General features: G+C 47.7%; 1 protein-coding gene across 1 annotated transcript in view; it reads left to right on the top strand.

Annotated features, from left to right (window-relative positions):
- PAPSS2 (3'-phosphoadenosine 5'-phosphosulfate synthase 2) overlaps window positions 1–24617 on the top strand; it is a 72668-nt gene that overhangs the window by 29344 nt on the left and 18707 nt on the right. The window contains exons 2-7 of the mRNA XM_042960477.1: window positions 11322–11439; window positions 14709–14944; window positions 15651–15789; window positions 16604–16722; window positions 16858–16971; window positions 18896–19007. Of these exons, the coding sequence (XP_042816411.1) occupies window positions 11322–11439; window positions 14709–14944; window positions 15651–15789; window positions 16604–16722; window positions 16858–16971; window positions 18896–19007 (838 nt within the window). The remainder of the gene's footprint in view (window positions 1–11321; window positions 11440–14708; window positions 14945–15650; window positions 15790–16603; window positions 16723–16857; window positions 16972–18895; window positions 19008–24617) is intronic.

Here is a 24617-nt window from a genome sequence, read left to right on the forward strand (position 1 = left end):
AGATCCTGGACTTCTCCTCTGGAGGGGAAAAAATGGCTTCTTATAGGCAGCCTGTTTCCACTCTTGGGTTTCATCAACCAGCCCCAGGCACGTCTTTGTAAGGAAGCCGTGGTAACGACTCGTTTGCACCCTGTGTCTAATGACTAAACTGAGTGTGTAAGATCCTCAAAGATTGTTCAGTTTGGAATAAGAAGACTTGGACTTGAGATTCTGTGTGACCGTGGGTCAAACGGTTGACCTCTTGGAACCTTAGCTTTGCTGTCTGTGAAATGGACATGATGGGGCATGCCCTACTCTGCTGTTTTGTGAGGCTTTAGAAACTCTAAGTTTCGGTAAGGGACTGACTACTGAGATATCTTTTTAATTTTTATTAAAATTTTTTTAAATGTTTATTTATATTTGAGAGAGAGACACACCCAGAATGCGAGTGGGGGAGGGGCAGAGAGAGAGAGAGGGAGACACAGAATCCGAAGCGGGCTCCAGGCTCTGAGCCTTCAGCACAGAGCCCCATGTGAGGCTCGAACTCCCAAGCGGTTGAGATCATGACCTGCGCGGAAGTCGGACGCTTACCCGACTGAGCCACCCAGGCGCCCCCTGAGATATTTTTGTATACGCTCGAGTCAGGGGGGCCCCGTGCCGTGTGCTCTGCGCGGAGTTAGAAATGCAGGGCACGAAGAGCTTTTACAGCTGGAGAATAAGGGAGAATGCCCCTGAATTTTGAGGAAGATGGTTACGTTTCTTTCTGTACTACATGTTCCATGGCAGGGGAGGACTGAGCAGAGAGAATCCCTTGGGCTGTCTGGATAATTTTAGCTATGATCGGTCACTTAATTATTGTTGTATTATAATTATTAGTAATAATAACTATTTTAATTATCATTAACAACAAGCGTAGCTGACATTCAGGGAGGGCTTAGCTATTGGTCAGGCCCTACTGTTTTATGTCCATTTTCTCATCTAATCCTTGTGACAGCTCAGTTAGGCAGAGACTGTTACGCAGGCGATTTTCCAGGGATAGGAATGAAGAGGTTAAGGAATTTGCAAGAGGCGTGCAGCTGGCAGGTCGGAGAGCCGGGGGGGACCCCAGTCGCTGCCCGTGCCACCCATGTTTTCAGCTTTAGACCATGCTGCTGTTTGAAGGGAACATGCGTCCAGTCTGGGGAGGAGAGGTGGGGGCCGGCGCTTCTGTTCATATGTATGTCGGTTTTTAATTGATATTGTTGAGTTCATCTGCCAGGGCTGATAAGTATGGCTTAGCCCCGGATCTGTAACTCTGCCAAGATTTTGAAAAGATTTTTACCCCTCCTGTCACCAGTGCCCCTGCATTGGCTGCCATATTCTTCCAAGAGTAGTTCAGCATCAGGCCCTCTACCTGTGCCCATAATACGCATTAGAATTAAGGGCGCCTGGGCGGCTCAGTCGGTTATGCGTCCGACTTCGGCTCAGGTCATGATCTCGAGGTTTGGGAGTTCGAGCCCCACATCGGGCTCTGTGCTGACAGCTCGGAGCCTGGAGCCTGCTTTGAATTCTGTGTCTTCCTCTACCCCTCCCCCACTCACACTCTGTCTCTCTCAAAAATAAAAATAATAAAAACAGTTAAAAAAATGGATCACCTTTAAAAAAAAATAGAATAACAAACCTTATCTTATGGACTGTCACGGGCATGACAAATTAGTTTCACTGAAAATACTTAATATTCATTTCAGTAAATTTTAATTTCTTTTAATGTTTATTTATTTTTGAAAGACATAGAGACAGAGCACGTGCGGGGGGAGGGGCAGAGAGTGAGGGAGACACAGAATCCAAAGCAGGTCCGGGCTCCGAGCTGTCAGCACAGAGCCCGACACGGGACTAGAACCAGGAGATCATGACCTGAGTCGGACGTTTAACCGACTCAGCCACCCAGGCGCCCCTCATTCAGTAAATCTTAAACTCCTTCAATAGGCCAGACACATGGATTCCAGGACAAATGTGGGTGCAGACTCGACCGAACTCCTAATCTGGGGAAGCAGACAGAGCTGTCGGTTAATAACCATAATTAACATCAATTCTCTTACATCAGCTAGCGTTCTGACATCTGCCTGTACTTCCCAAACAAACAAACAAACAAGCCAGTTTCTCGGGCCTTACCCCACAGCGGCCGAATCGCAGTCTCTTGGGGTTGGTCTCGGGAATCTGTATTTTTAACATACACCCCTCAGAGTTCTGCAGTTAAGTTTGAGAAGCGAGATATGGGTAGAAGCAGGATACTGTGGGATCCGAGGGAGAAGCTAAACCCGTCTCTGGGTGGGAAGACGAGCCAGAGGCTCACAGCCACGTTGAACCCATACCTGCAGGAGTGAGGGAGCGTCGGGAATGTAGAGAACAGGACGTTACAAGGAGGGAGAATGTGGGTGAAAGCACAAAGCAAAAAAAAAAGGATGGTTTGTTTTGGATGGGTGCCTTGGTGTAAAGGCCAAGAAAGGCGGCAGGTAATGCTGAAAAAGGTGGTCCTGACCCCCGTGTGAGGTCTGTGGACTTCAAAGAAGCCAAGAGACTTTATTTTAATGTTTATTTCTGAGAGAGAGAGAGAGAGAGAAAGTGTGAGCAGGGGAGGGGCGGAGAGAGAGGGAGAGAGAACATCCCGAGCAGGCTCCACACTGTCAGCACACAGCCTGATGAGGGGCTTGAACTCTCCAAGCGCGGGAGCATGACCCGAGCCGAAATCAAGATCAGACGCTTAACTAACAGAGCCACCTGGACACCCCAAAGCCAAATGATTTTAAGCGAGAGAATTTTACTCTTGGTAAAGGAGGGGACTGACGCGATGTGGGGGGAGAGGCAGGGAGTTGCGTCTGAAGGCCGTCCGGGACGTTCTCATGAGCAGTTAGCTAACTGACAACAGCGGGGTGGCTTGGAGGGTATTTCTTCGCTAAGATGGACAGCACTTACGGATAAATTGTGGTTTTTTTGTTCTAAGAGGGAAGGGACAGTAGGGTGGCCGAGCTTAGCTAACGGGGAGAAGTAAGGTCATTGCATGTGGCAAAGGAGCGGGGTGGCGGAGGGGGGGCGGTTGATGACAGGAGATGGATCCTGCCTTGATCCTGCTGCGTTTCAGAGGCCCTGGGGGACTGCATGTCCTGGGCATTTGGGCGTCTGAAGATGGAGATTTGGAGCCCACAGCGGAACGACAGTAGACAATGCCCTACCTTGCAGAGAGCCACTCAGGGTGCACGGGGGAAGGCAGAAGGCTGGCTAGGGGGGATGAGGACAGTTTTGGCACTGGAAGCCGCTGTTACAAACACTTTACGTGCAGCTGTTTGTTTATTTATTTATTTATTTATTTATTTAAAAAATGTTTGATGTTTATTTCCGAAAGAGAGAGAGAGAGAGCACAAGTGGGGGCGGGACAGAGAGAGAGGGAGCCACAGAATCCGAAGCAGGCTCCAGGCTCCGAGCTGTCAGCACAGAGCCCCATGCGGGGCTCGAACTCGCCAAACCGTGAGATCATGAGCTGAGCCAAAGTCGGACGCTCGACCGACTGGGCCACCCAGGCGCCCCCATGCGGCAGTTTCTTGAATCTGTCTGAATCTCCCGGTGGGCATCAAAGTCATATGGCAATGGGTTAGAGTCCCAGAATCCTAATAATAATAATAATAATAATAATAATAATGCCAGTGAGCTACAAGAAAGGAGTTCATCTGGCTCTTTCACAACCGCTCTTGGCTTTGCTCCTCCTCACTGAAGTAGGTGCCTCGCTGGGTGCACTCGTGATGGTTGATGGAGACACTGTGCCTTCCGATCTCAGTTTCGGTCCCCGAGTTCTCGTCATCGAATCATCAAAAAATTACCACAGTACTATACATTTCAAAGAAAGACTTGAGCTGGGCAGGATGATTGTGTTTATCTCAGAGCATGATGAGTTTAGTGACCTTTCTTATCCTTAGGTATCGGCCTCACCCTGCACATAGGACAGTCAGTGTGGCAGGGGAAGTTTTAATTTACCTGTGTTCGAGCACAGAGTGAGCGAGGTTCGCACGTGCGGGCATCTTGATACGAACTCTTCAGAATGGTGATTTCAGGCTATTTCAGGCTGAGGAACTCTTTTAGTTGACGATGATACACATTTTAGTTTGGCAATCTTTGCGTTATTTGTTTTGCAGTTGTGGTGGAAAAACAGTGGCAGAATCCGTGAGAGGTAGTGCTTAGGAAGTATGTGGCCCGTTTAACTTATTCAAGAAATGCCTTCAATAGATGTCCAGTTTAATATTTTACCGGATTCAGGCGATGGTGTGGATTTCAGCACTAACTGGAATGCATTGGGTCCCATCAGCTGCAATGAGTCTCCGGAGATATGGGAGACTCACTAGAAACCCCAAGTGCAAACTGTTTCACACTTGGGGCAGATTTGATGCAGATTTCAAAGAATGGACGAGAGATTGCTTAAGGATATCCGCTTCAGTCCATCAGCCAATGGAATATTTGTCAAACTTCTATTATTCATCCAACAAATATTTACTGAGCACTTAGTGAAGCCTAGGTACTGCACATTTGCTACCTCCTTTTCATCCTTGCAGCAGTTAGCAAGAATTGTAACCCCACAATTTTGCAAGAGTTGGAGAAGTCAGGCTTAGCTTGTTCAAGGTGCGAGGGGAGCCAGAATTTGACCCGAGTCTGAACTGGCCAGCCTTAAAATCCGTATCATTTCCTCCTAGCTGGTCCTTGTCAGGAATATAAGATACATAAGCCATAGCTTCCCACACTTAGGGTTGACAGTGAAGTCTAAAACAGAAGACTTAAGTCTCTAAGCGTGTAAAGCATTAGGTCTGCGTGCAGAACATCCAAGGGCGCCTGGGTGGCTCAGTCAGTTAAGTGTCCGACTTCGGCTCAGGTCATGATCTTGCAGTTCGTGAGTTCGAGCCCCGTGTCGGGATCTGTGCTGACAACTCAGAACCTGGAGCCTGAGTCATCAGATTCTGTGTCTCCCTCTTTCTCTGCCCCTCCCTCCCCTGCTCATGCTCTGTTTCTCCCTGTCTCTCAAAAATAAATAAATGTAAAAAAAAAAAAACATTTTAAAAGACTTTACTCTACAAAGTACAGAAAAAAGAACAAGATACGTATTTTAACAGTGAGTGAGGTCATTGTCCAGAGTATAGTAAATTACGAGGGAGAGAGATGACTATGCAAATGTCATTTGTAACTTACGTAGAAATGCATATTCTTACTAGTAACTAATCTAGGAGGAAAAAAATAAAATTGCAAACACAGCACATGAGTTGGGTTATGTAGAAACAAGTATATGGCAGTCTGGTGGTTTTGTCTTTCTGGAATGAATTGGCAGTCCATAGTGAGACCTAGGAAATAGTTCATGGCCTTTAATACTCAACCATTTCATTCTGAGTTAGACGTCCCAAGGAAATAACCTGAAAGGGAAGAAATATAAATACACATTGATAATTATAAAACATTTGAAGGTCTTCATGTTGAGAATGCCCACAAAGCGAGATGTTTATTTATTTATTTTGTTACTTATTTTATTTTGAGAGAGAGAGAGAGAGAGCGAGAGCGAGCAGGGGAGGGGCAGAGGAAGAGGGAGAGAATCCTAAGCAGCCTCCGTGCTGACCAGCTGAGTCCCACGACCCCGGGATCATGACCTGAGCTGAAATCAAGAGTCGGATGCTCAACCGGCCGAGCCACGCAGGCGCCCAGGGAAAGAGTTTTCGATTATTTACACTTTTGTGTGCTGTCAAAAGCCCGAATGTGCGTTATCTTGTGTAGTCTCCAGTGATGAAGCTGTGACACAGAAGTCACCCGGCAGGAACAGGGAACGTGGGGTTCTGTGTAGGCAGAAGGGGGACCTGGCCTTGGTGGGGAAGGGCAGGCGCGCCTGAAACACTTTCCACCACAGGGATGCCCAGCGGCAGGCAGGACCGGCGCAGAGTTGTCCTTAGGACGGGAGGTGGCTGTGTTCGTGCCATGTGGGAGGCGGGAGGGTGCAGGAGAAATTCAAATCCACTTGACCATCTTCTAGTGAAGACGTTTCGCAAAAGTCCAAACGGCCTGGGAGCGCAGGGAAACCCCTGTCTGACCCACCGGCTCCTGCGTCCTGGTTCCTCTGGCTCTGAACCTTTCACGACACCCGGCTTGGATTCGGATGCCCTGCCCGGCCCTTTCCCCTTTCTCCTAGTCACGCAAAGTCAAGGCTGAGGCTGGGTCCTCCCCTCTCTGCACCACCCGGCGCCAGAGTCAGAGCGACTGACCTGGGGCTGCGACCCTGGGCTGTGGGACAAGGTCCTTGCACTAGCAGGGGTGAGGCTGCCCTGGGGCAAAGGCCATCCTGTGCGGGTAACTGAGGACTGAGTGGGGAGCCAACACTCTGGTCACTGATGAGTGGACTGAGGTGTGTGTTTACTGGCTGGACCTTGGGTCAAAGATAATAACAATCACAACAGCAACAACAACAACATAGGGTCACGCACCGAGGTGTGGAGTGTTTACTGGCTGGACCTTGGGTCAAAGGTAATAATAATCACAACAGCAACAACAACAACATAGGGTCACGCACCGAGGTGTGGAGTGTTTACTGGCTGGACCTTGGGTCAAAGGTAATAATAATCACAACAGCAACAACAACAACATAGGGTCACGCACCGAGGTGTGGAGTGTTTACTGGCTGGACCTTGGGTCAAAGGTAATAATAATCACAACAGCAACAACAACAACAACATAGTGTCGTGCACCGAGGTGTGGAGTGTTTACTGGCTGGACCTTGGGTCAAAGGTAATAATAATCACAACAGCAACAACAACAACAACATAGTGTCGTGCACCGAGGTGTGGAGTGTTTACTGGCTGGACCTTGGGTCAAAGGTAATAATAATCACAACAGCAACAACAACAACAACATAGTGTCGTGCACCGAGGTGTGGAGTGTTTACTGGCTGGACCTTGGGTCAAAGATAGTAATAATCACAACAGCAACAACAACAACAACATAGGGTCATGCACCGAGGTGTGGAGTGTTTACTGGCTGGACCTTGGGTCAAAGATAATAATAATCACAACAGCAACAACAACAACATAGGGTGTATGTGTTTAACTCTTTGCCCCATTCGAAGTCCTGTCCTGCCTCACCTCCCCAGACCAGCCTTAGCGTGGACCCCAGTCCCTAGGTCGCTTCTGAGTCTGGCTGATTTAGACAAACAACCATGATTTCTCCAGACTAGATTAAATGCCCCCCGGGCCACGTAAGATTCACTGTCTTCCTGTGTGTCCTGTATTTTCTTTGATACTTTATATAGAGAATCATTTTATGTAATCCTTTCAGCAACCCTGTGAGGAAACTTCTCGGCCCCATTTTACAGAGCAGCCAGTGGAGGTTCCGTGATGTTATTAACATACCCAGAGTCCCAGAGCAAGGAAGGCTACGAAGCAGGTTTCAAACCCAGGTTTGCTGGACTCCAAACCCCATACTCACCCTACCCCTGTTAATGCTTCAGGGAGCCTTTCTGGGCCAGTGACTGGAAAAAGGGAGGGCTTTTTGCCACATTTTTCTTAGGGACCCAGAACAGAAATATGCCACCGACGTTATGGTTTCTGCTAAGAAGCAGTGCTCAATGAGGTGCTGAGGCTCTCTGTTGATACACGCAGGGAAGCAAACATTTTTTTTTTTCTTTACCGTGTGTTTTGTCTTCCACAGAGAGCATTCTTTTTCTGACAGCCCCTTTCTTTCCAAAGTTTAGAACAGCAGCATATGCTCGCTAGAAGAGAGTAAAGGTTTCAGCAAAGCAAAGTTTTTGGCTGCCCCGCCCCTTTGCAGTTCAAATATCATTCGAAACATCTGTTTCTATTCTGTTTGCCTTTTGGAGAAAATCAAGGGAAGATATAAATAAGAAGCAAAAATGCTTTCCTGAAGCAAAAAGCCCAGTACCTGGCCATCTGAAAAGATTTTGTTTGTTGAGACATTGCTGGAATGATAGAACACTTGTACAAACATCAATGATTAAGATTCAGCTAATAAAAAACCCCGAAAAGTCAGAGGTGAACTATTAAACACTACAGTGGGAGCTTTTTTCCCCCAGTGGATTCTGAACTGTTTTTGAAAACCAAGCACTTGGTGGGAACACAATTTACAAGATGGTAACAAAGTTTCCACAGATGAAGAAAGTGTAGAGTTTATTCTGGATCTCCACCTGTGGCGAGAAAAAAAAAAAAAAAACAAAACAACAAAACAGCCCAAAGAGAGCAAAAGAACATCTTTGTGGACAAATTCAGCTCTGGTGGGTGTTCGTGCGTACAGGTGGGTGGCCATCCCTTAAGTCAAGGGTGTTGTGATTAGGATCAGAGCCCTTTTTTAATAAAGGCAACAGTGTGGAACAATAGAATTCCGTCATCTGAGTCTTGACATCTGAGTCTTGTTACATATTTTCTTCTTTGCTTCCTTTTTTTTTTTTTTTTATGGCTCTTTTTGTGTGTGTGGTAAAATTTACACGTAATGAAATGTCCATCTTAAGTAAATATTCCGGGAGGGCCAGCCGATGCACCTGTGTACTTCAAACCCTTGCCAAGACTTCCGACACTGCTCTCCCCTGGGGAAAGCTGCCGTTCTGACTTGGTGTGTGTGTGTGTGTGTGTGTGTGTGTGTGTGTGTGTCCTGTTTTCCCGTTGATGGCTACTCGGCTCTTTGCGGTTTTTGTCCAAATGAAGTTGTACGTGTCTTTTTGTGGATACGTTTTCTCTCGAGTCCGTGCCTGTGAAACGTTTTCTCTGGAGTCATTGCGTACGAACGCAATTGCTGAGTGGTACTGGAGGTTAATGTTTAGTTTTACAAGGCACCTGCCGGACGTGTTTCCGGGATGGCCGTCCCACCTGACACCCTCCACTATTAACATGAGAGCGATGTCCTTGGTGCCATTCGATGTTAGCAATGGCGTCTCATTTGGGTCGCAGTTGGGATTCTCTCGTGACCCGTGACATCGAGCACTTCAGTACTCTCTGGCCGTTTGTGTGTCTTTGTGAACTGAGTGTTCAGATCTTCAAAGAGGATACCCATGTATGTATGAGACCCTCCAGCTCTCCGGGGTGTGGGGCCCCACTTCATCTCTTCCGTCTATATTTCTCCCCAAAATGATGCCATCCTGCTTTGTTTAGTATCCTATTCCCGGTGCCTAGGATGGCCCCTGGCACAGAATAGGAGCTCATTTAAATAAATATTTGCTGAAAGAATCAATGAATGAACAGATGAACTGACTTTTGGATCTGATATCCAGACACGGTTTCCTTGACTGAATGGCAGTGATTAACCAGGAAACAGAGAGAAAAGGAAATTTTAATGTTCTCCTTGAGCTATAAAGTACTCTTGGCACGAAGGTCTCAGGATACCTTCAGGGGATTTGCTCGCCCGAGGGGAACAGATGCTAGAATATCTCACGAATGAATCTCATTTGACCTCATTTATGAACCGTCTCGTGCTTCTTGGGTTCTGACTGGGTTTGCTTGAAAGATGATCAGAGCCTCTAGCCCCAGAGGGTTTATGTGACTTAAACCAGATTCCACTGTGCCTTCGGGACCTAGCTGTTGGTTCCCTCTGACACTGAAAATGCCTGTCTCCTACCGGACTGCCCCTTTGCTGGGTTCCATGCCTCCCTGGCGGGGCCCCGCCCACTGATGTATGCTGCGTTTCTGAGCCCCCAAGGGCCAGCAGGGGGCTGGCTCTTTCCCCTTGGTCTCCAAGCCATTTCCCTGGTCCTAACCCAGCTGGCTCCAGCCTCTCCTGATGGGGGTAGACCCCGGTAATCATCAGCAGCGTCCATTGTCGCGGAGAACTTGACCATGTATAGAGTATGTTCACACCCATGATCTCATACAAGGTCCCAAACAGTCCTAGCTGTATTCCTCTTTGTTGTTTTTTTTTTTTTTTTCCCCAAATGAGGTGCCATAAAGAAGTAATTTAATTTGCTCCAGAGTATAAAATTGCCCACATGTGGCCCCGAGTTTTCTCTGGGACTTGCTCGAAGAATATCAGTAACCACCATATGGGTTCCCCCCTACCCACTGCCCTAGGATCACTTGTTGTTTAGGAAATGTCCACCCCAGACTATACTTACTGGCTCATGTTACCATTTTTATTCATCAGAGTGTAGGATCAGGATCAGATAATCCGTGCCCGTACTGGCTGATTTTATTACGGCCCAAATAAAGACACTCGAGATTTGAATTTGCCTCCAAGACTCATAACTGGCACATTTCTGCTTTTGCGGGTCTTTTTGAAAGATTAGAAAGTTCACACGCTGACCCTTGGGAAAGTAGAAGCAGAGGGTAGTGCTTGTGAAAAGCAGCCTCGGGCGCTGGGACTGTAGTCTGAGTCTGCAGGGAGCTAGCTGGGTGTTGCTGTCTCAGCGCTTTACTCTGTGATCGTGATCGGGCTTCTTCCTGGCTCCGTAGAGAGAGGGGCTCAGTGAGCCCCTTCCTAGCACTTCCCCGGGGGCTGGGTTATCTGGGTTGTTTTCCACTGACATCCATAGCATTTGGTGAGAATAGGCACTTACAGAGACAAAGGCTTTCCCCTAACCATTATCTAAAGGTGCACATGAAAAAAATTAGAGAGAGATAAAGAGAGCATTTGAGAGGGGGGAGGGGGCAGAGAGAGGGAAAGAGAGAGAGAGAGAGAGAGAGAGAGAGAGAGAGAGAGAGAGAGAGAGAGAATGAATCCCAAGCAGGCTCCACCATGTCAGCACTGAGCCCAGTGAGGGGCTGGAACTCACGAACTGTGAGATCACGATCTGAGCCGAAATCAAAGTTGGGCGCTTAACTGACTGAGCCACCCAGGCTCCCCTAAAGGTGCACACTTTTATTTTTATTATTTATTTATTTAAAAAAAATTTTTTTAACGTTTATTTATTTTTGAGACAGAGAGAGACAGAGCATGAATGGGGGAGGGTCAGAGAGAGGGAGATACAGAATCTGAAACAGGCTCCAGGCTCCGAGCCGTCAGCACAGAGCCCGACGCGGGGCTCGAACTCACGGACCGCGAGATCATGACCTGAGCCGAAGGTGGACGCTTAACCGACCGAGCCACCCAGGCGCCCCAAGGTGCACACTTTTAAATGTCACGGAACCAGAACTTTTACAGTGTGTCAGTAATTGTTTTATTCAATGACGCTTTCAACGGGTCATGGGGTGTATTCTAAAGGCAGCGTCTTTCTCTAAATTAGTAGAATTAATAAGTGTCTAAGTTTCGGTTAGGGATGACTGTTAACGTCATCGGTTATTTAATTTTTTAGTTTTTGTATACGTAGTGTATTATTTTACTAACACGCTACTGGGCTTGGTCTTACTTTGTAGGAGAGCCAGCAGAAGTCCACCAACGTCGTCTATCAGGCCCACCACGTGAGCCGGAACAAGAGAGGCCAGGTGGTTGGGACACGGGGCGGATTCCGAGGATGCACCGTGTGGCTGACGGGTATGTTGCGTTGATAGATACGTATGCATTTTGTTAATTGAACACTGGTGCGTGACACACAATTTTAAGGAACTTCGTGTGATATATTACACATATCACGTGTCTGTTGTAACACGGGAATGCGGCCGGCAACAGTGTGAAAAGCCTGGGCCTTAGCCCTCCCTCTGCCATCAGGGGGAAGAAGGCCTCCATTAAGGCACTGAGCTTCTTCTTGGTTCACGTCCTCTCTGGCAGGAAAGAAAGGGACAGGTTGATGATGATGGCATTGCTTTCAGCTAGCTCTAAAGCATCCTTGTGCCCAAACACATTTACTGGCAGATTCCTTATTTGACAACAAGCATTTGGCTGTCTATGAAGTTTTGGATGTTTAGAGATGTTCTTTATCGTTTTCTGATGTTTTAACATTGTGGGGAATGTTTCGCTTCAAAAAAAAAAGTAAGGTTCTGCATAAGAAGGAAAACCAGTGAACCTTCATTAGGCTGACGATTGCCCCTTGCAAATAGAAATAACTCAGTCCCGCGGAGGTGACCAAACGAATCTCCCTTTTCCTGTGTTTTTTGAAAAACATTTTTTTAACTTTTATTTATTATTGAGAGACAGAGAGACACAGAGCATGAATTGGGGAGAGGCAGAGACACAGAATCCGAAGCAGGCTCCAGGCTCTGAGCTGTCAGCACAGAGCCCGACGCGGGGCTCGAACTCACGGACCGCAAGATCGTGACCTGAGCCGAAGTCGGCCGCTTAACCGACTGAGCCACCCAGGCAGCCCCCTTTTTCTGTGTTTTTATAGTCTCAGAATGTCAAAGCTGCGGGTTAGTGACAGAACAGGAATTAGTCCTGGGCTGTCACCTTATACTCTGAGTACAAGGCGCAGGATGTGGATCCCTGGGAGAAGGCCAGCGTAGCCCGGACTCAAAAGGAAGTACCACGCACCCGGTATTTCAAATAGACGCAAAGATGTTTGCCCAGGTTCTGAGATCAACAAATGAGTTCCTCTCTGCTCACAGATGCGGATTCATTCCAACCCGAAGGGAACTCTCAAGAATATGGCGGGCAGGACCCGCCTTACCCCTTCCCTTGCCGTTGAGTCTTTCCTGTTCCTGTCTCTATCAGCCTCATTCTTTCCCAAGTTTTTTCCCCGGTGCCGGAGGCACTTGCCTTTGGCTTCCTGGTTTCATCCCTCCGTGGCACAGCACGTTTTGCCAGCTGGCAGGGTGGGGATAGACAGCGGAGCAGGAGCTCGCTATAATCCGAACGGCGCTGTTCACCTGTCACGATTCCTGGAATCGCCCCCCAACTGCATCTCAGGGACACGCTGGGCAGCAGTAGACAAAACACGGCTGTGTGTTCCAGACGCTTCCCTCTTCTTACGTGTTTGCCTTCACGTGTTCAGTTTTTGTCCCGGGACATACACGCAGGGTCCGCGTTATCGAACGTGGAATGGCCTTAAAACCAAAAAGAGAACAGGTAGAAGAGGGAAGAAAAACCCAAAACCCTAAAGCATGCACTTCCCCTGTCTTTTTCTTACTCTTAAAAAAAGACATCTTTCCCCGATTTATTCCATGTTCTTAGGCTGCCAAGATAGGCTACTGACCGGGCAGACCAAGAGAAACCAAGTATTTCGAATCCAGAGACTTGGTTTGGAGCCCCAGCTGCACTTACATTAACTGTGTGACTTGGGACAAGGCAGCCAACCCGGCCAAACCTTGGTTTCTTATTTGTGAAATGAGAATCAGCACAGGACCGGCCTCCCGGGGACGGGGGTAGGAATAAAAGAAATAAAGCACGTAGGCACTGGGCCCGGTGCCTGGCCCGTAGTAAAGCTCTTGGGAAGTGTGATTCACGTTACCTCAGTGCATTAAAATAAATACGCCAACAACCCGGTTTAATACAGTCACTGTGATTTAGCTCTTAGCTTTGAGACCTGAAGCAAAATCGAAGGGAATTTCTATTATTTCTCTCCTTTTCCGACGTGAGAGAACATGCCAGAGATTCGGGAGTCCTGCTTCTCCTACCCCACACCAGACACCCTTCTAAGAGGAATTTATCACCTGTGTCCCTATTCGAATGAAACTGAGTCACACACTAATATAATAGTGCCTTCAACAGTGATTTACGAAGATGGTGGTGCCTTCCTCATGGAGCCATTTCTACTCCTGATTGTCCGTGAAGGCCAAGGGCCTGATTGGAAAACATAACTAAACCTCGGAAACTGATTGTTTACTTTTGTATATCACCTTTCTTTCCCAGTCTTTTTTTTTTTTTTTAAGCTTATTTTTTTTAGTAATCTCTATACCCAACGTGGGGTTTGAACTCACGACCCTGAGATCAAGAGTCACATGTCCCTCTGCCTGAGCCAGCCAGGCGCCCCTCTTTCCAAGTCTTTATTCCTCTCTGTCTTTGACCCCTGCTTTTCTCTTACTTTTTTTTGTCCTTTCTCTCCTTCCCCCTGCCATCTTCTTTGTGTTAAGTCCTTGTCCTTCTTTTCTCCCCCGGTAACTTTTCCTCTCCCACACCCGGCTGGCTGCCCGACCGTGGCTTGGTGCTATGCTGCATTTTCGGATTTAGAGATCTTTAGGACAACTGGAGTTTTGGAGTGCTACATTTCCAGGGCAGTTGAGGTTGTGAGCTCTTAAGTAATTTTGGGCAGTCAGCTTTGTCTTTCTCCTCACGACTTCCCTCATAGAGAAACTATAAAGTGTGGCGTCTCCGTCATTGTGCCTCGAAACCGGGGGAAGAGGCACGTGGCAACTCAGTTCTCGCGTGAAGACTCCAGGCACCTGACCGTGCATCGGTCTCCTGGCTCAGGACTGTCTTCCTGTTTTGAGAGTCGTTTTGGAAAACATCTTGAAGCCAGAGGGGTCTGTCGTCCAAAATGGTTATCAGCCTCCGCGGGAGAGGTGGGCCTCCCGCTCTCCGTGACTGGCTGTCCCCTCCACCCCAGGTGATTCCTGTCGGGAGGGGCCGCGAGATATTCTGATTCTTTTTTTTTTTTTTTTCTCAAGAGAAGCCAGGATCTGGATTTGCACGCACAGTGTTCTGATCTTGCAAATACCCTTCAGGCAAAATAGGACACACCAAGAACCACGTGTAACCCCCCCGGGCCCCCCAACTTAGGAACCCCACTTGCTATGAAATGCTGTAATTCTAACACAGAACAGCCGGCTATTTCAACACGGAAGGTGCAAATACTTGACTCGTAGCAAACTATGCTTTTTTTCCTCGATTTTTGTGGTATTGATTTGAGATCAACTGGTTGAAATGAACAGGTCTCTCCGGTGCTGGAAAAACGACAATAAGTTTTGCTCTGGAAGAGTACCTTGTGTCCCACGGCATCCCGTGCTACTCCCTCGATGGGGACAATGTCCGTCACGGCCTGAACAAAAACCTCGGATTCTCTCCCGGGGACAGAGAGGAAAACATCCGCCGAATCGCCGAGGTGGCCAAGCTGTTCGCTGACGCTGGTCTGGTCTGTATTACCAGCTTCATTTCTCCGTTCACGAAGGTAAGATGATGTGGCCCTTCCCCCCCCGCCCCCCGCCCCGTCCCATCCCCCCAGCTCCCCCCCCCCCCATGCCAGTGCTTCTGAACCTCCGGAGAGAGGAGTCAGGTGGAGGGGAGGGCACCAGCGAATGTTGTCTTTTCAATTTCCCCCACTCTTTCTTCTCTTGCTCCCCCATTTCCTGTTTCATATTGGTTATGTAAAGAGAGTTCCTTCATTTCCAGATGCCGGGCCACCGGCTGACATAAACCCTTCCGCACTCAGCACCGTGAGGGACATCTGGCCGCAGTTGAAAGGAAGAAAAAGTTAAACAAAAAAAGTCAAAGCCTCTCTAATCTCATTTCTCCAAAAAGTCCGAATGCTTATGGTTTGCTGAAGAAAACGGGCAGTTCAGTGGGGGCCTGGGTGGCTCAGTCCGTTAAGCGCCCGACTTCGGTTCAGGTCACGATCTTGCAGTCTGTGGGTCAGGGCCCCGCATCGGGCTCTGCGCTGACAGCTCGGAGCCTGCTTGGGATCCTCTGTCTCCCTCTCTCTCTCTGCCCCTCCTCCCCTCGTGCTACCTCTGTCTCTCTCAAAATAAATAAACAAACTTAAAAAAAAAACCTCAAAAAAACCCCAACAACTATCAAGTGCCAGAGCCCACACCGTTTTGTGAGGGAGCTTTCCGTGGCCAAAGCTCTGCTTACCCTCTCCAATGTGTTTTCTCCAGGACCGTGAGAACGCCCGCAAGATCCACGAATCGGCAGGACTGCCGTTCTTTGAAATATTTGTTGACGCGCCTCTAAACATCTGCGAAAGTAGAGATGTCAAAGGTCTCTACAAGCGGGCCCGAGCTGGCGAGATCAAAGGTAGGGGAGCCAGCGCTGTGGCCCGTGCGTAAGTTACTTCTGCCGCTGAGCCTTGGCAGTCTGTCCCCACAAACCCGTCTGAGGTTTCAAAACCCATTTTCCAAAATTGCATTAGCACACCCAACTTTTTGTCAAACCACAGTATGTTAAAAAATTGTTTTTTTAATGTTATTTTTGAGAGAGAGGGAGAGACAGAGCGTGAGCGGGGGAGGGGCAGAAAGCGAGGGAGACACAGAATCCGAAGCGGGCTCCAGGCCCCGAGCTGTCGGCACAGAGCCCGATGCGGGGCTCGAACCCATGACCCGTGAGATCATGGCCTGAGCCGAAGTCGGACACTTAACCGACTCAGCCACCCAGGCGCCCCCAAAGCACAATATATTCACGATGTCCCCGGGCTAATTAAAAGGTGGGCTTGTATTTTCCAAGAGCTATCACCTCGGTCGTGAGTAGTAAAGTTCACGGAACTGAAATGGGTTTGTGCACATGAGTGTGTGTCTAGAGGGGATGGTTTTAGACTTTTCTCTTCTGCTTGTCTTCCTTTTAGATTCTAATCAGCTCCAGAGGGCTTGGACCTCCCCAAATTTTGTTGATAATTTGGGGCTTTCTATGTGGAAAATACAGCTCTGTGTGTGTGTGTGTGTGTGTGCATGCATACATATTTTATCCTTGGCTAAAGGTCAAGGGTGGCCGATGACCTTCTCTGTTATAATCTAAATCCTCAGCTTAACGCATGATTCTGACCCATGTTATGCCTTGTTGTTTAAAAAGACTGTTCTGTTGGTGCTGATGTGATCTTCACCCTTGTGCCCGGCAGGGTTCACAGGTATTGATTCCGATTACGAGAAACCCGAAACTCCCGAGCTTGTGCTCAAAACCAACTTGTCTCCAGTGAGTGACTGTGTCCAGCAGGTGGTGGAGCTCCTGCAGGAGCAGGTGGGTGGCCCGGCCGTCTTTTCTTCTTTCTCTTTTTTTCTGAAGTTGAACCAAATCACAGAAGATCATTTATTTACCAAGGCATCCTTCTTACCGTTTTCATTTCAAATTGTTACCAATTCCGCTTCATTGCAGAACATCGTACCCCACACTATAATGAAAGGCATCCACGAACTCTTTGTGCCAGAGAACAAACTCGACCAAGTCCGAGCTGAGGCCGAAGCTCTCCCTTCGTTAGCAATTACCAAGGTAAGACAGACAGTGCAGACTGACCGCAGCAGAACCAGGCGTAATGGCGGTCGTTGTAGTCCATTTACAATCACTCTTAATAATGAGGACGGAATGGGGGCGCCTGGGTGGCTCAGTCGTTTAAGCATCCGACTTCGGCCCAGGTCATGATCTCATGGTTCGTGAGTTCGAGCCCCGCGTCGGTCTCTGTGCTGACAGCTGGGAGCCTGGAGCCCGCTTCGGATTCTGTGTCTCCCTCTCTCGCTCTGCCCTTCCCTGGTTGATGCTCTGTCTCTGTCTATCTCTCTCTCAGAAAATAAATATTTAAAAAAAATAGGGGCACCCAGGTGGCTCAGTTGGTTAAGCATCCAACTTTGACTCAGGTCCTGATCTCATGGTTTGTACTTTGACTCAGGTCATGATCTCATGGTTTGTGGGTTCAAGCCCCACATCGGGCTCGGTGCTGACAGCTGGGAGCCTGGAGCCCGCTTCGGATTCTGTGTCTCCCTCGCTTTCTCCCCCTCCCCCACTCATGCTCTGTTTCTCTCTCTTCTCTGTCTCTCTCAAAAATAAACATTAAAAATTTTTTTTAATAATAAGGAAGGTATGGGTGAGGGAGGTACAATGTCCATAAAGAAAAACACTTCATTTTTTTTTTTTTAAAACCTCTTCTTCAAGAGATTAAAAAAAAAAATTTCCCATGAAGAGCTGCCCCAGGGCCCTGGTCGATGCCACAGACAGGGAACGTAGCTTCTGGTATGCACAGGGCAGCGTGACATGAGTGTTGTTGTATCTTCAGTTATGCAAAAGTGCAGGCATCGGGCAGTATTGACTGGTTGGCAACTGCTGAGAAAATAGTTTTTTCAGAATGCCAGTGTTCTTTGGGGCAGTCGAGAAGGAATTTGGAGAAAACCAGTCACCCCGTGATCTAAAGTCACAGGAATCTTTTTCTACTCTGCAAATCCTACTTTTTCCTAACGAGGCAGAGTCCAGCCTCAGTGGAGGGTGTAGACTGCTTCGGTCACATTGAATTTACTGCCCGGCACAGGGAAATACCACCTCGGCAAACTGTACTACACGCGTCTGCCTTCCTATGGGTCAGTACCAGTCGGTCCATAGCAGGCGATCACATCTTCACTGGTACCTTTTTGTTATCCTTGAAAACCCCGGACGGTTTTGAAAGAGGCACAGTAAGTTGGGAACCTGTTTCCGCTCACTTGTTCTCTATGAAGTCGTGAAAAATTTATAAGCAGAACCCCCTGGCCCCACAAAATAAATTCTGAGGCCTCCAGCGCTCCAGAAAAATGTTATTATGTATTGCTGTACGTAATTATAATTGCGGTGTGGAATGATAGTTTCAATAACAACATGGGCTGCAGGGTACAGCAGAGCTTCAAATAACCTAATAATTAATTTTTTGGCCCTAGGGTCGGCAGGAAAGGGCATCCGAGCAATGACGCATGATTAGGGTTTTAAAGGATGAGTAAGGTTTCTCCATGAGCCCAAGGGGCCAGGGCTTGCAGGGCTCTCAGTATCACGCTAAGAATTTGGGACTTTTAGAGTCAATGATTTGGCAATTTCAGTCGACTAACTAGTACATGTGGTGAAAGCGTGTGGCCATCCCAGAATTTTCTGTAGGAAAAAAGGAAAAGAGATTGAACGGTGAATGTTCACACAGCTGCACACCCTCGGGAAATCTGCAGCCTGAGGCGGTCAAAGAGGTCGCCTCCATTTGAAATCTTTTCCCTACACTCCAGTAGGAAAGTTTTAGACTCAAACTTAATCTGACCCCTGGATCATGGGTCAGCATAAAAGTGGGAAGACTGAAAACAGAAAAACTTTTGCCTTTTTCTCCTGACAGCTGAGTAAGAAAGGGCTTGCCCCGGGGCCAGATGGCTGAGAAACGAGCTTCTGGAAATGTTCACCTGTTTCTTGTGTTTTGCAGCTGGATCTGCAGTGGGTCCAAGTTTTGAGCGAAGGCTGGGCCACTCCCCTCAAAGGGTTCATGCGAGAGAAGGAATACCTACAGGCTGTTCACTTTGACACCCTGCTGGATGGTACGGGCTCTCCCTGTTTGTTTCTCACTCTTCGTTATTATAGAAAAAAAATCTTTCTCGAAATCTTCACAGGATCAAGGAACGTTCATTCTTAGTGTTAATTCTCGAGTCGCACATCTTAACCGTGGAGAAACATTTAGATCATGTATGGTGGGTCTAATTCTATCATGCGTAAATTCCATTTTTAGGACTTTTTTCATGATCCTTGAGGGATTAGTGATTATTTGAATCTAAGGGCCTGAAAAAGGAAGGTTTTACTTGCACGCAAAACCAAGAGAAGGTGAAGTGTTTCACCGCACTTGTGCTGGTGTTTAGAATCGAGTCGGGAGCACCGTTGCCGGCCGCTGGGACCCCCCTGGGGCAGCCAGGGAGAAGCTCGCCCAGGGTCCTGATGTGCAGGGTGCCCCTCAGCCCCCGGACTGCCGGGTCACATGTTATCGCAGCAGCTGCATTCCTCGGTGGATGAAAGTGTCACTGTTCATGCCCTTCCACGAGATCAACGCGGTGGCTTCCTCCTAACCCTCACAGGGAGCATTAAGTCAGCCTTCTGGGCACAGGCTGAATGACTTTAGAGAACTGACTGGTCCAGGTCGGAAGCACGTGTTATTCAGAAAACTTCCGGCCCCTTCCGTGATCATTTCCTTCCCAGAACTGCCTGTACTTGTCAAATGGAACTTGTCTGTTTCAAGATTCTCCGCCCCCCCCACCCCCCCACCAGGAATGGCTCCTAAGTGGGAGGGGCTGGGAAAGCCCCCCGGGATTTGTAACACTAAGCAGGGCTCCCAGACCTTTTCGGAAGAAACATCAAATCAGATGTTCTTTCTTGACAAAAGATGCTGACGTTCTGAGCGTGTGACTCTGCCTAGGGAATGGGGCAGAAAGGCAGAATCAGAACTCCGAGAAGGCTCTGGTCAAAGTAGACCCTCCCCTCTTATTCCCCTGTTGGGCCTGAGAAAGTGCCATCGCCCGCGACCTTCATTCCTCAGATACGGTAACATTCCCAAATACGATTGCTCTCCTTGTAGCCTGCCTTTACAACAACAACAGTAACGTGCGTCTGTAGGCTTTCCCCATATCCAGGGCATACTCTCGGGCCTTATTTAACTTGATCTTTATGAAAGTCCTGGAAGACGGGCAACGATGCTCGCCCCCTTGGCAGACGAGGAAGCGGATCTCGGGCAAAGTGCTTTGCTCGAGTTCATGCCCCTCGTCCAGGACCAGAGACCAGAACCTCCCGACTTCTGGCCCAGAGCGATTTCATACCAGGCTGTTCTCCTGGCGTCCTTTCCGATAGAAGTTAGAAGGCCAGGACGTCTGACGTTTACCTCGATGTCTTAATTGCGACACATGCCGAACACAGGCGGTGTCAAGTAAACGTCACGGGGCCCAGCAGCCAAACGCGGACGAGAAGAGGTTGACCACAAGCACCCCGACCACCGTTGTGGCTCGGAGACTGGCAAACCGCAGTGTAAGTGAGGGCTTAATTCCAGACACGGCGCTGTCACCTTTTGACAGGTACTTGTTCCGGAAAGAAACATACAAGGGCGGTGGGTGCAGGTGCAGAAGTCAGCGTTGGTGGAAATTCGGGGTCCTTCACCCCGGGGTCTAGGACTTCGTCGTGGGGGGCACAGAAACCATCCTAGGATAGGCCCCAATCATTTGTGGTTTAAGGGGGGGGGGGCGGAAGGGGCATTTTCCTGGGTTGAGAGTTCCTAGCTTTTGGTAGATTCTTAAAGGAGTCTGTGGTCCAACAAGATGAACAGCGAATGCTGTAATAATCCATCTGGAGAATTTAGGCACATCTCGCTCCCTCCTTCACACACCATTTCAATGTCAGTTTATGGTGTTCTTCAATTGGTGAAACACCTCGATTTTCTCCTTATTCGGTCCTCACCATCATGAGGTAGATGAAGCCCTTATCGCGGCCCTCCCTGCTCATGCCGTCACGTGTCCCCCCCCCCCCAAAGCCTACCAGTACGGAGACATGAGTGAGGCCACTTTGCCATTGATACTGGGGTCCCACGAGCTCCCGATTCCTACCTGCTGCCGCAGAAACCCCAGTCCTCCCCCCAAACCCACAAGCAAGCATCTGCGGGAGTTCTCCAGGGTGTGTTTCGTATGGTCACGAGTCAGGCCACAGCCACGTGGATCCGTGTGGTTGTCGCACCCACAGAGGTACGTGTCCCACCAGCTCACTCCAGCCACTAAAGCCTCTGTGCCCACAGGGCACAGACTCTCTCGAGTGGGAAGGAAAATGTTCCCTTCCTCCGGGCTGCCCTCAGTCAAGGACTCTCCAGTGCACTGCTTGAGTCCCAGGGTGTTAGAGAGTTGGGTGAAACCTCTTGGGATGAGTACACATGCCTTTATGGTCCTCTGGTTGCCGGTCAGCAGGAGTCCGGATCACATGCCATGCTGCTTCTTGACCCTTACCCCTTCCCACCTGTAGGGCCTGTTTCTGGGACTCTTTGCAAGACTCCTTCCACCCCCTGCCCCCCTCCCCGTGGGGATTTTCTGCTGGCTCTACCGTCTACCCCGGAGTCAACCACAGTCCCACTGGACACGGGTCTGCAACCCCAATTGTAGTTACAATTCAAAAGTGCCCCCCACCCGAGACGCCTCCTCGACTCCTATGTAAACTGATTAATAAAAACAGACACCAGGGAAATAGAGGCGGGACATCACAGTGGGAAGAGTGCGAGCTTTGGATCCACACTGCGTTCATAGGCTAGTGATTTGCTAGGAACCTGGGGCAAATTAGTTACCTCTTTGGCCCCAGCTCCCTCATGTGTGGATGCTAATAACCGTACCTACCACATTGGGATGCTGAAAGTTTAAGGAACGACCGGTCCATGAGTAAATGTTCCATATATGAACAGACCCCCACTGCATACAATGAAAAGACCCTGAAATCTTGAAGAGACTCTGTGGCCATAGTTACATCAGTTTGGAAGCAGCACAGATAAGGTGTTCATCGGTTAGCCAGTAAATATTTACGGAGTGTCCTCCTGTGCCAAGTTTAGGTTTGTTCTAGCTGCTGGAGGTAGAGTGGTAGTGAAGACAGATATGAGCTTGCGAGGACAGATATACAGCCCAGTTTCCGAACCCTAGAACAGTGGGTTCTTCCCCCCCACCCCGTCCCATATCAGTGGTTGCCAAGCCTGTTCTTCTTTAAGCCAAATAATGTGTTAATTTCAGTGAAATCTGAGGCAGTCTATGCAACAGAATGGGTGGGCTTGGCCTCCCTCCCCGTTGGACGGCAGCCCGGAGGGGGTCGGGAGGAAACGGCTTGCAACCCTGTTCTGTGCCACATCTGTGACGGTCTCATGGGAGGGGTTGGCCTCTGACGGCTTTGGACTGTGTAGACACAGTTAAATTCCAAACAGTGATGGATGTGTATATCAGAAGGTCGAACACGATATCATTCATAGGGACATCGTTTTAATCAGTCCACGAAAGTCTGAGTGACCACCACTGACCATTTGAAATTTCTGTGGCCACAGACACGTAGTCTCCAACTTTGGCCATCAAACAACTGTATATTTCTTGATCACTTATAATCTGCAGGCAGTATTTTCTTTTTATTCGGACCATGTCTCCCAGAAGTATTTTTAAAAAATTTTTTTAATGTTTATTTTATTTTTGAGAGAGAGACAGAGTGTGAGCAGGGGAGGGGCAGAGAGAGGGAAACACAGAATCTGAATTAGGCTCCAGGCTCTGTGCTGATAGCACAGAGCCCGACATGGGGCTTGAACTCATGAGCCATGAGATCATGACCTGAGCCGAAGTCGAATGTTCAACTGACTCAGCCGTCCAGGTGCCCCTATTTTGTTCATTTTAATTTTCTCGAAGGTTCACATTTCTCCTTAAATTACAAAGCAAAACAAAACAAACAGAAACCTCAGCCTACTCAGTCCAAAAGCAAAAAAAAAAAAAAATTTTTTTTTAAGTGTTTGTGATGATTGCATAACATGAGTTACTCCTTATATTACTCAAGGATCTACTTTCATGTCCATTGATTATACCACTTTATTTTTCACTAGATACAGAGTTTTGAGGTTGTTACAGATCCTCAGGGCATAAATGTCTCATCTGAATTTTTTAAAATGGCACCTCAAGCTTGTCAAGTTCTTGACTGGTGGCACTTGAGGAGGGTCACAACATGGTGGCCTTGTGAGTCTTGACCGTTTGATGACGTCTTATGTAGCCCTGACTTGCCAAGACAGGGCTTGAGGGCTTTCCATATATCCCCCCCCAGCATTTATTTAGCACCTAATGTGTTCCGACCCCGGTGTTTAACACAGGATATCACATTTAATCCGGATAACACCACTGTGAAGATATTTTGCTCCTATGAGGAAATAAGTATTGGAAAGATTAAATAACTCGAAGCCCGGATTCAAATCCAAGTTATCTTGGTTCTAGTTTTTGTACTTGTTCTACTAGGCATACTTGTGTGTGCTTTAAATATCTGGGATTCCAGGACATTCTAGAACAGTTTGCTACTACGCCTACCAATACCTGGTTTGGAGCCATTTGGTAGTAGTTATACAACATCACATATTTGTAAGAGACAACTTTTTGCTGAAGTAGGAGGTGCCTCTGGCATATGCTGTAATTATTTTAAAACAGATAATCATCTAAGTATTGCTTGTGGATTGCACTGAACGACATTTCAGTACAAATTCTGCTGTCACCAGCTTTTTGCGGTCATATACTCTTTAGAGCAGAAGCAAAAGGCTCAGTGCGTTTATCTGTTGTATGTGTGACGTTGTGTATTAGGAATTTGTTCTTTGACATTGTTGCTTTAAGATTATCTTGGTGGAGAGCTGAAAACATGTTTCTTAATTGTGTTTGTATTTCTCTAGGCATGGTCCTTCCTGGTATGTACTTTAACTTTCCAAGTAGTTCAATTATTATAATTAGATATTTATATTAATTATAAATGGTTAAGAACATAATTTAAAAAAAAATTCAAATGAACCAGTTGGAATTGCTAACAGTTCATGATCCAGCCAGTTATAAGAGAATAATGCTGCATTCTTCTGTTGATTGGAGTCCAAATAACAGGAAATTTCTGGATCAGATGCAGCTGTTGTCTACAATGTCGTATTTGGCTGACAAAAGTAAACTTGTTTCTAAATTATTGTTGCACATTTTGTCCCTGGGATTTAAAGAATTTATAATCCTTTCTGCTAATTACTTCTGAGTGCTGTTCCTCAGTTAGTTTTGCAAATCCAGAATGCTTTCTCTACTGCATTTGTAAAACATTTTTAATCGATGAAAGATAAATCAATTTTACATGCAATTTAAATGGACGCACCTGGTTGGATTGTGGATAATTGTACTTCATTTGTTTGTGATGTGTGATTATGCATGAATTTAATTTCAAGCTATGATGATTGATAGTTGTAGAACTGGGAATGAATACACAGCTTTGTTACGACTGTAAAGTTCTGCACTCTACCAGAATGAAAAGGTAAAATTCTGAAGATACCATTTATCTTGGGCATTGTTTTCATCACCGTTGTTTTCCTCGTTGTTATTTAAAAAGCCCAGCTAAGCAATAAAAAGCGATTTCGTTTTTGCGTAGAAACAGCCCTTGTTTCACGA

Source organism: Panthera tigris, chromosome D2, assembly GCF_018350195.1.
Source record: "Panthera tigris isolate Pti1 chromosome D2, P.tigris_Pti1_mat1.1, whole genome shotgun sequence".
In the NCBI taxonomy this organism is placed as follows: Eukaryota; Metazoa; Chordata; class Mammalia; order Carnivora; family Felidae; genus Panthera; species Panthera tigris.